General features: G+C 32.0%; 1 protein-coding gene and 1 long non-coding RNA gene across 2 annotated transcripts in view; one reads left to right on the top strand and one right to left on the bottom strand.

Annotated features, from left to right (window-relative positions):
- Positions 1-4,532, bottom strand: part of LOC106473779 (serine/threonine-protein kinase LMTK1-like) — a 10,068-nt gene extending 5,536 nt beyond the window's left edge. The window contains exons 1-3 of the mRNA XM_022402173.1: positions 4,325-4,532; positions 2,766-2,930; positions 1,369-1,502 (exon numbers count right to left, since the gene is read on the bottom strand). Coding sequence (XP_022257881.1) covers positions 1,369-1,502; positions 2,766-2,847 — 216 coding nt within the window. The 5' untranslated portion in view covers positions 2,848-2,930; positions 4,325-4,532. The remainder of the gene's footprint in view (positions 1-1,368; positions 1,503-2,765; positions 2,931-4,324) is intronic.
- A 3,356-nt stretch (positions 4,533-7,888) lies between these two features.
- LOC106473781 lies at positions 7,889-15,736 on the top strand. The gene is made up of 3 exons (XR_001291701.2): positions 7,889-8,360; positions 11,667-11,740; positions 15,672-15,736. It is a non-coding gene; the product is annotated as an uncharacterized LOC106473781 (long non-coding RNA).
- Positions 15,737-16,687: the final 951 nt, after the last annotated feature.

Here is a 16,687-nt window from a genome sequence, read left to right as displayed (position 1 = left end):
CTTACACATACATCCTAACTAGGCAGTCCGATGTACAAACATATTACGCGAGAAGTATCAAGCCAATATCAAGTTGTGTTCAGTTCGAGAAAATTAAACAATATTCAGTCGTACTCAGTTCGAGAAAATTAAACAATATCAAGTCGTGTTCAGTCCGGGAAAATTAAACAATATCAAGTCGTGTTCAGTCCGGGAAAATTAAACAATATCAAGTGGTGTTCAGTCCGGGAAAATTAAACAATATCAAGTGGTGTTCAGTCCAGGAAAATTAAAAAATTATCAGTTGTGTTGAATTTGGGGAAATTAAACAACATCCAGCTTAGTTCAATTCCAGAAAATTAAATATAACCAGCTGTGTTCAATTTGAGAAAATTAAACAACCAATCAAGTTCAATTTGAGAAAACTAAACAATATCCAGTCAAGGAGTGTATTATACGTTTGTACACTAGGAAAACATATGCATTTAATTTAGGTTATTTATATTTAGATGAAAAGTAGTATTTGAATGTTTTTATTACAGATTATCTGTCAAATTACATCCTGAATAGTGACCTTTGAAGTGACAAATTACATACTGAATAGTGACCTTTGAAGTGACAAATTACAACCTGAATAGTGACCTTTGAAGTGACAAATTACATCCTGAATAGTGACCTTTGAAGTGACAAATTACACCCTGAATAGTGACCTTTGAAGTGACAAATTACATCCTGAATAGTGACCTTTGAAGTGACAAATTACAACCTGAATAGTGACCTTTGAAGTGACGAAATGAGTCAAAGAAATTAATAATAAAGAGAAAAAAACAGAAGTCTAATATTCTATATGCATATATGTATGGTTAGATGAGAGAGATTGATAGAATTGATAGATTGATTGATTGGATAGAAATGTACTTTTAAAATCAACATATCATAGTAATAACACATATAGTTATAGTGACAACGCCATCTGACTGCAGCATACATAGAAAAGAAAATTTACAATTTTTGATACACGTAGTAACAAATACATAAATATATATATACACACGTATTCTTATTTTGTATTATACAAAAATAGAACCAACACAGAAAAGTACAACTGTAACAGCATTGCTACAGTTGTTACGTAATGTCGGAAAACAATAATAAATCTCTAGCACAAATAGAGTAACATTAAATGATAGGGAAATAAATAATACCCCAGCTTTCAAGAAATATAATTCTGTTGTTCTATATATATATATATATATAGTAAGACTATATGTATGTCACTCCAACATTTAATTTTTGACATTAAAACAATGGGGGAAAAATGCTAGAATTGCATTTTGCTAACAGAATTTTAAAATATAGTGTTACATATAAAACTCATGAAAATCTTACCTTTAAACTGTGATAGGGACAGCACAAACAACCAGCTACAAGTATAACGAAACACACCAAAAGAGCTCCTGCTACCACACCAGGTAGAAGTGCCGTGAAATCGGATTGAAGGGAGTCAAAACGAGCCTGGGATCCTACCAATTTTAAACGCATCATGTTTAGCATCAAATAACGTACATCTTATATTCGCTGTTTACTACAGACATTACTGAAAACAGTTTTACAAATAACTTATTTGTAATGATTCAATATCATTAAATATTTCACCTAAAAAAAAAAGATTAAGGCATCGGTAACAATAACAATTATAAAAATAGCAGCTACCATACTGCAACTTGTGTCATTTGTCAAAACAATTATATATATATATTATAATTTCCATCTGAATTTATCAATTTTTTTTCTTATTTGTCAATATGACTTCAAAAATTATTTAAATAAGTTTATTTAGTTGTTATTATTATTATTTTTAATGAGAACTCCCAAACTGTTTTACTTATATCTGGTCAGGTGTTGTAATATCGTTAACCTATCCATATAAACACAGTTTTGATAACACCTACAAGTTATTAATTGTTTTGTCATTAAAACAGAAAGAAAATGCCACGATTTACTGGACAGAAATTACAAGAAGTCCCTTCTCATTTGATCTGAGCAGTCGTTGATTACCAGGAATAGAGGGTTGACACTTTAAATGGTGGATTTATTTATTTATTTGGATATTGACATTTTAATACTTTCTGCTGTATTCCTTTTCAAAAGAGTGCATGTATGTGTTTATAACTACATGTACAGTTTATTTCTAGATACTTATTAACCCATTAACTGATGCAGGAGCAGCTCAGTTGCCGATTTCTGATTCGCAGATAAAACTGAGTTGCCATCAATCACAATAAAACTGTAATTATCGTCATTTGCATAGAGTTATAGTTATATATATGTGCGATTGACGGATATTTCCGTCATCCGCAGTTAAAGTTCTTATAACTCATCCTTTTGTTTTTCACTTTGAAATTAATATTTTCTTCACCATTTTTATATTCTTGTCCCACATTTATTATTGTGGTCATTTTACTGTTGATAACATGATCATGCGTCAGACAATATGTAAGAACACGCTGTCATTATTTTGAATCATGTCAAATGTTTGTTCTGTTAAAACTGGGCTAGTGTTCATTAGGGTGTGTCTACCTCTTGATAAAACTGTAAAGTTAAACACCGAGGAAATGAAAGCTGTTTCTCATCACCGAATATGTTTACACTCCAGTTTTCACTATGCCACCTGAATTCTATTAACAGATCAATGCTACTTTTTAGTTAATGTTCTCATAAAAAAAAACATCAATAAACTTAAGATCACAGTAGCATAAACAAATTATAGTCTGTACTAAACTTGCCTTTCCTTAAAGGAACTGTATCTACTAAAGGAACTACCAAAACCTGAAGAAAAATTAAAAGAAAAAACAGCTGACAATGCATCTTCCAGGACTGTTGATCTTTTCAAAATGTCAACCACCAGGTAGAAAAAAGAATCTTTCACAGTGATATTGAGTTCATCACACCTACACGAAGTGAAAAAATTTATCAGTTTTGTATTTTGAAATAAAATAAAACTGGGGTATTTTTTACAGGAATACTGAATATAAGTCAAAGGAGGCTCTTTGTACAGAACTTTGGTTAGGCCTTATTTAGAGTACTGTTAGAAAAATACAATCATCTTAACTGGAGCCTAGCCTGTCTTTTCCAAATATTAAACTTATGTCTCCTTATACAATTGTCTTCTGAATACAACATAAAAAAATCAGAGGCTTTTATCCTTCTGACCCCCCCCCCCCCAGATAATATTGTGATTAACCATTATTTAAAGTTTATATTTAAATGTAAAATAGAAATTAACTGTATGAGATCACATACTTGTTCTAAGTTTTAGAATACAGTTTACTTGGGATGGACTTTTTAACAGTATTTAAAATTAAAGTACTGAACTTAGACATGCAGAAGTCTAGATAAAAAGAATATTAAAAGGGTCATAGAAGCAAAATAGCTTACTGATGAACTTATCATCAAAACACACAATTTACTAATTGGGATAGCCAATTAAATGTCAGTAATTCAAGCTCAAGACTTCAAAATGCACGATTGTATTTAGGCATGCCCGTAACTCATTATTTTAGAATACTCCTTGGCTTCTCATGATCAAATGAATGCTTGTATAAATTCATTGTTATAAACTTACTGACAATTTACCTAAATCAATGAAACACTTCTATTTATATTAACAATACTACTAGGGCAAAGGTTGATGATAAAATCATGTCCAGTATCTCTAAGATCACTTTGGGTTTCTATATGATGATTTATAAAAGACAACAGAAGAATTCTTATGTAAAGAAAATGTCTAAAGTGAATGAATGTCATCATGTAAATTACTTACAATTAATGAATGACAACGAGGACCTGGGCTGGTCATGACTTAGCACACAATTCATGCCCAGTGTCCCTTGGTGACAACACAGGTGATCTATATATTAACACAGTAAAAATAATTTTAAGTTAAAAAAAAAGCGATGGGCGTGAATTTTAATGTTTTGTACTACACTGAGTACTGCTACTGGTACTAGGTGCAATAAGCGTTGTGGATTATGTGCCTAATCAAATATTAACACGATTAAGACTTGTAAGTTATAATTATATCTAGTCTACCAAAGATGCAGAGTTGTCACTGTCAATGTAAGTTGGAACTTCAAACACAAGTTTAATTTATTAAATACCAATTTACTTCATTAACTTAAAAAATTAGCCCTCATTACAAAACTAGAAATTGTGTTACAAAAATTGCATTGTTATTTTTTAGTCTAAACCTAGGTTACGGTAATCACTGACTACAGACTACGCCTATGTTGCTCAACTGTACTATCTGTAAGTGTAAAGATAAAACAATATAAAATATACATACCAAAACAAAAAGCTCTTTTCGAAGCAACACCCATACGATTGCGAGGATAATGTCATTTAAACTGAAAGCTAGCTGAGAAACAACAAAATTTCCAGATCATCAATAAGCGTTAAAATGGGGTTAAATTATTAAAATAAAACTATATCTACTTATAAATACCTGCTCAAGTAAAAGTAAGCGTTACCAAATAAAATACTTATTACGTATCGAAAATCTGATTCTCTAAACAATAAACATAGAGTGGGCGGACAGCACTAAAGTAAAAAGGAGAATTAAAAATAATCAGTAAGCCGATTAATCATTATTTTTTATTGATGTATTTTTTCTCATTGTTTAATGAACTTTCAAGTTTCATAAATATTATGCTGGAACTACGACGATGAGAATTACTTATAAACAAAATGTATAAATTTTTAAGAGTTTTCACATTTTCAAAGTAATTAACCAATTATTATTAGCTTAAATTAATCAGTCATTACTTGAAAAATTAATTAACTTAGTAGTGGACAAAAAGGGACCATTTGGTCTTTTAATCAAGGTTGTCCCTCCAAACCCACTCTTGAGAAAAAGTAAATCTAAACCCACCCTTTACTTTTCATAAAAATTACCGAATCTCCTTTTAAACTCATGTAAAATGCCGGCCTCCACTGTTGTCCACAAAATCCCATTCCAGAAGTTAATCACCCTGTTAGTAAATTAAAACTTTCGTGGAACCTAGTCTGTCTTTTCCAGATCTTTAACTTTTATCCTATTGTTACGTCTCCGTTTGTTAATTAACTTTCCGTAACTTCGTTCCGACGAAACTTTAGCGACACAAGTTCTTTACTTAATAAAACTGGTTTATTCTTTCCGAATACAGCTTTACCGATACACTTAACTTCAACAATCGCGCTAAACAAACGCTATAACAACGAACGTGCTCAATAATACTTCTGACTGCAGATCAGTTACTCACTGTCTATACACACATTACCTTCCCCCTCTTATATATACCCAACTACCCTATATCTAGTAAATACTAGAGCATTCGCCAAAGTACAGGATAGTTCTAGAAACGTGGCGTCACAGTGGTCATGTGACCCGCTGACGCAACACTATTATCATCACAATATAGCGCGCGCGCACACACACACAATAAGAGTTCCTTATACTGTAGATCCCCGATTAATTTTGTAAACTTCTATAACATTAGTCTTACATCGGTGATCGGAAAGGTTTTTGAAAGTCTAAAAAAAGATACTTTTCAACGTCGTTTAACAAAGTTTGAAATTTTGTTGGACAATCAGTATGGTTTGACTAGGGGAAAATCTTGCTTTTCTAATCTTTTTAGACATTCTTTGAAGCGGTTATTACTTATGCAGATGAAGGTACGGGTGTGGATTTGGTGTATCTAGGTTTTCAGAAAGCATTTGACAAGATGGCACATGAAAGGCTTCTTATAAAGTTATCTCTATAAATGTGGGGGATAGGTTGGCTCATTGGATAGAAAACTGGCTAGATGGGAGAAAGGATAGAGTTCTTATAAATAGAGTTCAGTAAAATTGGATAAATGTCATGAGTGAGATATTTCAGGGCTCATTGTTAGGACCTTTGCTCTTTTTTATATTTACATCAATGACATAGATAAGGAAATGATCAGTAGATTGTTTAAATTTACTGATGATATTAAGATTTTTGGATGCTGCTAGCTGTGACGAGAATGCCAGAATGCTTTACAGAAGGATTTGGATTATTTAATGAGTTGAGCGAATAAATTGTAGATTGCTTTAAATTATAATATATGCCAGTTAATGCATGTAGAATATCACACTCTGAATTCTGAGTATAATTTTAATGGAAATTATCTTAACAATGTTATGGAAAAAGATATAGCTTGTTTTTTTTTGGTTGATTAGTCTGTTAAACCATCCAAGCAATGTACTATTGATAGTGGTAGGACAAATAGGATTTTAGATTGTATCTTTAGAGGTATTGAACAAAAATAAAAAGATGTTATAATGTCATTGTATAGGTCATGGGTTAGGCCACATTTGGAGTACTTTATTCAGTGTTGGACTACTTAAAAAAGGACATTGAATTGTTGAAAAGGATTCAGAAGAAGGCTACGAGGATGATACCTGGGTTAGAAAGGTTGTCATATGAGGATAGATTAAGATCTATAAATTTGTTTTTTCTTAAAAAAAAGAAAAGTTAGAAGGAATCTGGTTGAGTTTTTTAAGATTGTTAATGGAATTGATAGTGTTTATGAATCACCTTTTTTCGTATTTAATGGTAACAATAGTAAGATTAGGGGACACATATATGAATTTTGGCAGAATATGAGTCATTTTCAGCTAAGACAGCTTTATTTTTCTAACAGGGTAGATGGCCTTTGGAATGGGATGTCTTCGAATGTGATGGATGTAGTTAATTTTGGGAAAGTTTGATAAATAACTGAATAACAAGGACTGGTTTTGAGTTTTTCAGTGTATAGTTTAATGTAATGGACCGGACAGCTTAGATGGACCAAAATAATCCATTTTGTTCTTTAATGTTATGTAATAAAAAACAAATCACCTCTCATTCTTCTTTTCGCAAGAGAAAATAACTTAAGTGATCTTAATTCCTATCCCCATAAGATAAGCCTCCCATCCCCGGAATCACCCTATTAGGCCTCCTCTGAACTCTTTCCAGTAAATCAGTATATTTTCTTAGATAAGGAGACCAAACTGTGCAAAGTTTTCCAAGTGAAGTCTAACTTGAGACATAATTACTTTGAGTAAAAGTCAATTTATTGCAAGAAAAAATATCTTAAATCAGTCCTGTATTGCTTTTGAGTTCTTTATTTCAATTCCCCCTATGATAAATCTGTGATCACTTTCACATTCGACTAATGGAAATAAAATTACGGTGTAAGGATCGTGATGGATCATTTCACTAAGCAGATACAGGCATATGTCACACCAACCAAGACTTGGTCTTATGCAGTGGGTCGCAAGCTGGTTAATAAATGTGTATAAAAATATTTTGTACTTATGGAGCTTCATGCTGTTGAAGAACATAGTTTTGGGAAGCACTCTTTGCTGAATTGTCAAAAATCTTGAAAACTGCCCAAAATCCAGGGTAATTTTTTATATTTATTCAGGCAGAATGTTATTATTTATCGGGATAAAATATATATATATATGTTTAACGTTACAAGGAACATAACTTTTGAGATTTAAATTAAAACTTTCTTATTCACTTGAACTGGATTATTAAATTTCCTCGTCTACAATCTATATTTATTATCATTGAAAATAAAGAAAATGTTCCTTGAATTTCATAATACAAGTTTTATTGCAGCAATTTGTTTCCAATAACTTATATATGCTGTCGAAACATGTCGTATATTTCCCCAAAATAAAAATCACTTCGTTATGTTTATAAATCGTTGTCTGTCAATTTACTATTACATTATTATAACGTGCTTCCATACACAAATAGCTTACATCAGTAAATTCTTAGTCTTACTTGAAGTTTAAGAATTAAATTATTCATTTTATTTTCCACTAGAGGGCAACAACAGTTCGAGGTCATGTAGTTGTTTAGGTAAACGCTGTGGTTGGACGTCATCATTATAACTCATTGTGTTATAACTTCTAGTTCGGAGAAAGATATATATGTCTCGAGTCTTGGTAACATAAAGTATTACAAAGTAAAGGTAAATGTACGATTTCATTTCTACGTACCATTTATTGGCGGATGTGACAAGTTAAGTGACGATACGATACGTCACACGCTAGAATTAGTATTTATTAGGGAATACGTGTAATGCATAAGCTCAAGTTACAAAACATGCATACAAAGTTCGAAGTTGTGCAAGTTTGTGGTGAATAGTACCAGTTCTAAAAGCAAATAAAGTTAAGTATATATTACTGAGCATAGTTGCAAGGCTGTCTACGAATCTCAGTCAGAGTGAACTTAAGTTTTTTGTTTATTATTTTTGTCGAATCTACTTCTATAACTACTATTACTAACTTATTCAAGATGGGGATTCAGCCCGAAGTTGTTTCAGGTAGGATAGAGTTAATAAATAACATTTCTAAAAATTAAAAGAAGTAAAACTTGTATCCTGAAGTTGTATAATTGTAACTTGAAATTTAATGTGAAGGCATTATATAAGTAATTGTTTTAAAGTTTAAGTCTTCATCCATAAATGTGAGTGTTTTTCCTTCCTTTTTTTTCACACATTTATCATTTTATTTACCAGTTAGCGTTATAGACTCGAGTTAGACATAGTGTGAAAGTGAAACAAGATTATATTAATAATATATTGTCTTACAGTTGTTACTGTTATTCATTATTAACATATGGTTCGCATAAAAAGTGTATATTATAAATGCATGCATCATTTTTGTTTTATATTTTATCCTGGTATTATTGTTCACTATAAAATACTTAAAAAATAAATTTAGATGATGACACGTACCTTGTTTCCGTTTAATAACTTGATACGAATTTTCTCTAAAGAAAGCAACAAGTCAAGATGTATCGTTTCTTATGCCTGTTTAGAGATGTAATTAGAAGAAAAATAATTACATTGTCTGAATTGAATCTATTCCAAGATTAATGGTATACTTTTGGAGGTAGTTTTTGAATATTAATTAAACAAGGTAAAGTTACGTGCCCATTGTAATTCAGTTGTAGTGGAAAACCCTGATGTTGTTGCGTTTTATGTAATTAATAATTTTTTGTTGTTGTTCAAATATCACTTTATGTTACACGTACACATATATCGGTTCCTCTCTTACAACAACAGTTCGTGGGCACAATTAAAACACCGGACGTATTACAAACGACAAATTTCCTGCCATAGCAAAAGGAAGTTTGCAACTGAGAGATCATTATTCAGTATGTGAAGGAGCTACTTACAAAAGTTTTACGTCTGTTGAGCCTAGTTAATTTTCACTAGAGACTACAGCTCTTTATTAGAGGAGTTCTGTGCATAGCAGATTATTTACGTTGTATCATAGTTAAAAAAATTAATTGACAGTTAAATCGGGTTAACTTAAAAGCCATAATTCTGATAGCTTCAGTCAGAATCAAACCGTTTTAGGTTTCTGATCACCGGTTTTAGTTATCTAGTCATTACAGTATGGAAAAAGGTACGAGTTTCATATCCCTTTTATATACTGGAATAAGTTATTTTGAAATTAATTCTTTATGGTTCAAAATAATGGAGTTTTCAGTATTGATCTTTTCTCGAGGTGTTAGGAGTATGTCGTTTCTTTCTGAGGCTGTCTATACGGACATGGCATTATTCACTTCATAAAATCTTTAACGAGTTACTTTTTCTTGTTACTGTTACACACACACCTTTCTTGGTAGAATAGGATACGTTGATATTTGTGATAAAATAAATGTAAACTACAGATGTTTTTTTTTTTTCATATTCCTCTTAATTTTTTCTGTTTCGTATTCTAGATCAGAGGTGAGCATAAATAAAAATTTCATGTCTATTTTTGTTTCCAACAAGTCAATGCCCAAGAGACTTTTCGTACAATACAAGAAAATTGTTAGCTTTTAGGAAATGTATTAGCCCAATCCAATGCAAACTATTCATTCACCCAGATCAGTGATTTATAATTTCGAAGACGGGGATATCCCATGTAATTAATGAGATTGAAAAACAAAGGAATATGGATCAACTTGGGTTACTTGGACCATCAGAAAGAGATTTGCGACAAGTCTTACCCCAGCCGTGGTAAGCAAATAGCGGCGTTTTGTAACATGCGAGAATCCAAGTAGAAAAAGGTTAGTGGTAAAAGACGCCCATGTGCCCCTAACATAATGAAGGATTTTCGTTCGGAAGAGCGACACGAGTCACAAATTCCTTCCCTGGCTTATCCTTTCAGTCTTCGCATATATTAAGCAGCTGGGGAACGAAACGGATATTCATGCTATTCCATACAGCGTCTATCAATTTATATGCGATTGGGCTGTTCAAACGGGTGCTGGGAACCTTCGTCCTCCTTGTCACTAGATGGATTATAGAAATCCTACAGGGAAGAGTTCTGTGCCTTACGACGGAACCTTTTACAGTTGAATCTACACTGCAGAGCTATAGTCAAGTAACACTGTCGTGAAATAGAGCATGGCCGGACGTTGCGACGTAGACTGTAACATCGTGGTGAGGCTCCAAAATCGTTTTAATATAATGTACTCAACCTCCATAGAGGAAAGGTGTTCTGTTCAAGCAATTTTCACGAAAAAATAATAAGAAGAAGTAATTTTAATTTTATTGAAGCTTACAAGACTATGCAGGAGATAGATAAGATTAAGGCTTCAGATTTCTTTGTTCTGCATTAGGAAAATAATTGGACGAGACGACACGAGTTAAAAATTTGGGAAAAGCATTTATATTTTTCTAACATTGACTCATGAAATGATCTGTTGTCGATTGTAGTGGAGGCTACACTACGTTAATTTAATAAGAAAACTGATGGTTTTCTGAAAAGAAACTGGTTAGTTTAAATTTTGTAAGGGTGGGTATGAAAGACAACCTTGGAGGACTAAATGGTCACTTGTTATGCGTAGGTAATTTTAAATCACTCAGATTATCATAGTAACGATCGCATGTAAGTAATTCCGTGTGAAACGGATTCTTGTGATTGAAATAAATATGTGATAAATTGATAACTTTAAGTCGTCACCAGTCTCATTCCAATCATACCAGTAGAGAAGACCAGTGACATAAAAATAAATAGCATATTTACCTAATAAATTTTATTGAAGTGTAATTACATCATTACTTTGATAAATTCAAAATGCAGTGGACTGAAGGTTCTAAGTGTAAATATAATATTTTTTTTTAAAGTGCTTCAAGTATTGCGTAAGATTCAACTTGCACTTGATGTAGTCACTGCTCTGTAATTTGCACCCAGTGATTCGTTACTATTTTTTTTTAAATTACTCTGTTTCGAATTATAATTTGCCGTGTAAGTTCATAATCGCATTAATTATTTTTGCTGTCAACATTGTTATTTATTATTGATGAAAATTTGTAGAAACGTCGCCCTCTACAACAGGCAGTTGCCGTCCATTTTACAAAGTTGCATTATGAATACTCTGGCTAAACAAACTATCAAATGATTATTTATTATTGTTCTCTTGTTTTTTCCAACTTTTGATTTACAGTTAAGAAATCCAATAAGGCCCAGAATTTTTAATATTTGATGTAGCTATTTTAAGAAACTCAAAAGCTAACAGCCGAATCTGTGTGATGAATTTTTATTTTGTACTTAATTTGTTTGTTGTGTAACTACGTAAACTATGGAATTCAAGGGGAAAATAAAACTTTAAATTCGTTTATTATTTAAAGATCTAACATCTGAAGAGCGACAGCTGTTGACTGAGATTCGACGTCGCAAAACAGAACTAATTTTAGAAATCCAGGTGAGTTATTTACTTGTATATATTTTTTTTCTTTTAAAGTTTAGTGTCCAACTTCAAGAGCAACATTAATGTCGGAAAGTGCCACGTGTTAACACTAATAGTACATTGCCTACATATGTATTACAGATGTATGGAAAGAACGGGTTTAGGCTTGTTGCCATGGTCACAGCAGACAGCGTGAAACGCTAATATGGTCACGTTTATTAAAGATGCATGTAAAGATCGGGTGTAGGCCTGTTACCATGGTGACAGACAGACGGCGTGAAACGCGCTTATGGTCACATTATGCTTATGACGTCATCACTTAACAGATGTTTTAGTTAACATTAAACTTGAATATAATAACTAATATATCTTTCAGTCAAGAATGTATAATACTGCTTAAGTTGAGCAGTTACATTCTATTTTGAGAGCACGTTTCATAACCAGAACTTATAAAATTAAATTTGGTCTAAGGATTTTTGTGAGCTGACGACTGAAGAGTTTTTTGTTTGTAGCAAGTAGTAATATACCTAAGATTCGCATATATTACACTTATTCATTGTTTAGCATGGTTGTTTTCTAAGAAACGTGAGGAATTAAACATTCAATTCACCAATTATGTTTACCCGGACAAATCGAGAAAAAGTTCCCAGTATTTCTCGAAATCAGCATTAAACTTTTGTTGTTGTTGTTATCACCATATTACTCATTTTAACATAAATTACGTACTTTTTTTTTCTCAAAATAAAGATATGCGGATAAGGTGTTTAACTTGTGTGATGGTTCATTTTTGATATAAGTTTGAAACGTACATTTTAGCTTTGTAGAACTGATAAAACATTGGTTATATATATGTAACATGATAGTTATAAAATATATCGTATTGTTCTGTAATAATAATGATTATTATTGGAAGTTTATTTGTCTCTACTGATACAATAACTAGTACTATTCGTTTAGTTAAGAGTACTACACCCCTTAGGTTCGGCCTAGTTAGCAGTTAGATTTCCGGTTTGCGAATTAGAAAGTCCAAGGTTCGCGATGCGATGTTACAACAAGCTTGCCACTTTCAGTTGAGGGTACTTTTAATTTGTCATTTCATTTGTTTGCGCTTAAAGATTTTGAATTTAGAAGTGTCCATTAAACAAAAACTTGAGGAATGTGTGTATAGAAATGTGCTATTAATGTCGTGATGCTTTTTACTTATTTGAATTACAAAAAAATAAATAAATATTTACAGTATGTTATTCTTGAGCGGCTCTTAGCATGACTGAAATGCTCAACAATTATTTTTCGTGGTGAGTGGTATAAGTAGCTCAGAGCCTTGGCTCTGAGTGAAAACAAGAGTGCAGCACAATTAACTTCTTAAAGTCCATGAAATAACTTAAATTAAGAGATTAACTTAAACTTTTCCCATCACTTGCAGTGCAGATTCTTTTCAAGAAATTTTTAGAAGACAATATTTTGAATATCTTTTTCGATGTTAAAAGTAAATTGAGAATGAAAGAAGAAGCCGAAGAACAGCGAAGTAAATAAATTTGTCCGAAGAGTCACGTTTCACCTAGTGTAGAACTTTCGTTATTTTACAAAATTCATTTAGGCTTGCGACAAACTTCAAACTTTTTTGTATGACTATTCTAATAAAAATATATTTTTAGTAATTGCCACTCATATGAATTATTTTGGAAAGTTATTTGCAACGACCATTGAATGACATGTGCACATAAAATGAAAACTTCGGTAACAGTTGTGTTAATGGACATTTTATGCCCAGCGTTTTTTTCCAAGTAGTAAATATTATGATGTTTAAAATTAGACTTCATAACAGCGTTTGTTGATTTGGGTTGGATATAATGCGCAAAACGTGCGCACATCCTCCATCTGTACAGCTGTAATGGAGAGGGCGTGCAGTAGAGTTGTGCACGTGCATAATAGAGCAAGGAGTCTGAGTCAAGAGAGGGATAATGACGTCACTTTAAGGTTATCCATTGTCCAGTCTTTTGATAACTACGTGGTGTAGCGATTTTTAATGTTCAGAGCTGATCACGGCCATAGTGTGTAGATATTATTATGTTACCTGCTATAAACATACTATAACGCTCATTCTAGGGGAAAATATGTTACTATGGGAACGCGATTCGGCTATGTACGTCTAAGTCCATAAATAAATTTTGTCACTGCTTTTTATGGACTAACATATTATAGCTGTAACCCAGAGTCATCCGGACAATGAATATGGTTAGTTGCGTAAAAATACGACGCTTTAACATCTTGGAATACACAACTGCATTAGATTGATGGTCATTACGATGACCATGCATCTAATGGTTAGCCATTAATTAAAACCAGCGGTTGCTTGCGAAGTTTTAAAGAGTGCATTCTAAACTGATACGAAGCCTTATGTTGCTGGTTTCAAATTATGCTCGGAACGAGTAATGGTTACAATCCCAGTGTGACTGTGAAATGTACAAGTGCTGTTTGGGCGGCTTCCAACGTCTTACCTGGACACTAGATGATGAGGAAGAACGGGTATAAGTATATAATATTGATACTCTGTAGATTCGTCAGTCTGTTGTCAGTCTTGGACCGAACAACATATTAAATTAAAGCCTTTTCTTGTTTCATTATAAATTTTCAAAGTTATAGAATATATTTTCATTGGTTTTTTAGAAATAATTGGTGCTTACGAAATATATTTCATAAATAAAGGTCACTATTTGGATACTCTTGCTGTAAACAGTATTTTTGGTTGTAATCCCAAAACGTCATCAGGTTCTACTAGCTTAGGGAGAGTAAGGTTAGTCCTAATTCTATATACAAAGCTCGTACTGTAAAATAACATTTATAATAAAAATAGATATATATTAAACATTTTATGCAATAATGTTAATCAAATTTAATGTAACGTTAGTCATTAAACAAAAAGTAACTTGTAATAACCTTGTTATAGGGATACTTTATTTAAAATAATATGGAATTATTGGCATTATAATTTTGAAAATGAACAGTGTTAAGCATTAAAAAATTTCCTGTTAAATTACAAGCTATTTTGTTTTGCAAGCACTGTATGTGACCTAACATTATTGTATTATTTTGTTGTAGCTACGCTATATATTATGAGATTAGTACGTTTGGTTTAATTGTTCAAAGAGGTTTAATGATTGAAATATGATTTTAACAAACGTAAACTGATAATTGGGATAGACGAAGGTGCCGTTTAATATATAATGTCAATAAATACTAAATAAGACTATTCTGAGTGAGCACATTATTTTTAAAGTTTCTTTCTATTTTAATTTTCTAACAACAATATTGCTGTTGTGATTGATATAAAATATAAAGGCCTGGCATGGCCATGAGGTTATGGCGCTTCATTTACAATCTGAGGGTTGCAGGTTCGAATCCCTGTTCCACCAAATGTGCTTGCCCTTTCAGCCGTGGGGGGATCATAATATTATGGTCAATCCCACTATCCATTAGTGAAAGAGTAGCTCAAGAGTTGGTTGTGGGTGGTGATGACTAGCTGCCTTCCCTCTTTCACTACCAAAATAGGGACGGCTAGTGCAGATAGCCCTCGTGTAGCTTTGCATGAAATTCGAAACAAAACAAACAATAAAATATAAATTATCTTAAGCTCGCAAAATTTGTCAATGATTTCAAAATAATTAACATTAAGTATATTGTGTTGTGTTGTCTTTGTTGTCGAAAGCTTTACAAAAACTTACAGTAAACATTGTTTAGATAAACATTTTAAAAGATGAAATTGTTAAAGCATGTTTGGAATTAATTTTTTTTTTTTTTGTACCTTAAGTACTCCACCAAGGTATCACAACAAAGAGGTCTCATGTATAGTTTTGACCAAGTATCTGTGTAAATGCAAAATGTTATGGCATTAAGAATGTTGTTTTAATGGTTTAAATTTTTTAAGAAGGCTAATATTTTCTTCCAGCAACTGAAAGATGAGATTGCTGAAGTTGCTGAGAAAATGGAGAGAATGGAAATACAGGATGAAGGGTAAGTTTTTTATATACAGACTTTACTTTAAAACAACAAGCTAATGCAATAAGTATCCTGTAGACGAATATTTCTTGGAATTTCTTAAATACGTTCGTTGGAAAGGATCTCATACGTAAAATTATCTTTATCATACAGACATAAATACAAGGGTTATAACATTGCTGTTTGAAACAGGTACTGCTACTGAACTAGACAGAAGTTTTTATATTAAAGTTTTGATTGCAATTAAAGTAAAATATGATCTTTCCGGTGTTACCGCATTCAGTGCTGTTACTTTAGATTGGTTGTAATAGATAGAAATAATAATGATATTATTGTTGGATTTCCACTTTTATGCTAAATAAATACACGCATGCTCATAATGTATTAATTAGTGTCCCATAAAGTAATTGATTAACTAAAATTACAATGAAACCAATTAATGTCATGAGAATAATCACTTGGCATTTCCAGTTATTGATATTGAAATTACAATTAAATAGATTATTGTCACAAAATAATCAAAAGATTGGTGCTGTAAGCAAAATATTGTCATTATTATATTCTATTAATTCAAGTTTGTTCGCTTGATCAGTTAGTGTCACAACTCAAGAAAAATAATCAAGTAATTGAAATTAGGGTTTAATTAGCATTATGTTTGTTTGTTAAGCACAAAGCTACACTATTTGTGTATCAAAACCTGATTTGTAGCATTATAAATTTTATTTTTTAGTCAACTCATGTGAGAAAAGTTTTTTTTTTTTTATTCAAGCCACCCTGTGAGAGTAACTGATTAATGATCCTAACCAATTCCCAGCTCTGATGATGGTAGTATAGTTTATATAGCATAATCTCTTCATTAAACTATCGTCAGAACAGGTAGTTTCCTTGGTGAACACCAGAGGTCAGAAGTTGACAATAATATTTTATCTGTGTTTTCAATTTGCTGTATTGAGACTCAGAGTTATG

The sequence above is a fragment of the Limulus polyphemus genome, unplaced genomic scaffold, assembly GCF_000517525.1.
Source record: "Limulus polyphemus unplaced genomic scaffold, Limulus_polyphemus-2.1.2 Scaffold6501, whole genome shotgun sequence".
NCBI lineage: Eukaryota > Metazoa > Arthropoda > Merostomata > Xiphosura > Limulidae > Limulus > Limulus polyphemus.
This window is presented reverse-complemented; position numbering and strand designations above follow the sequence as displayed.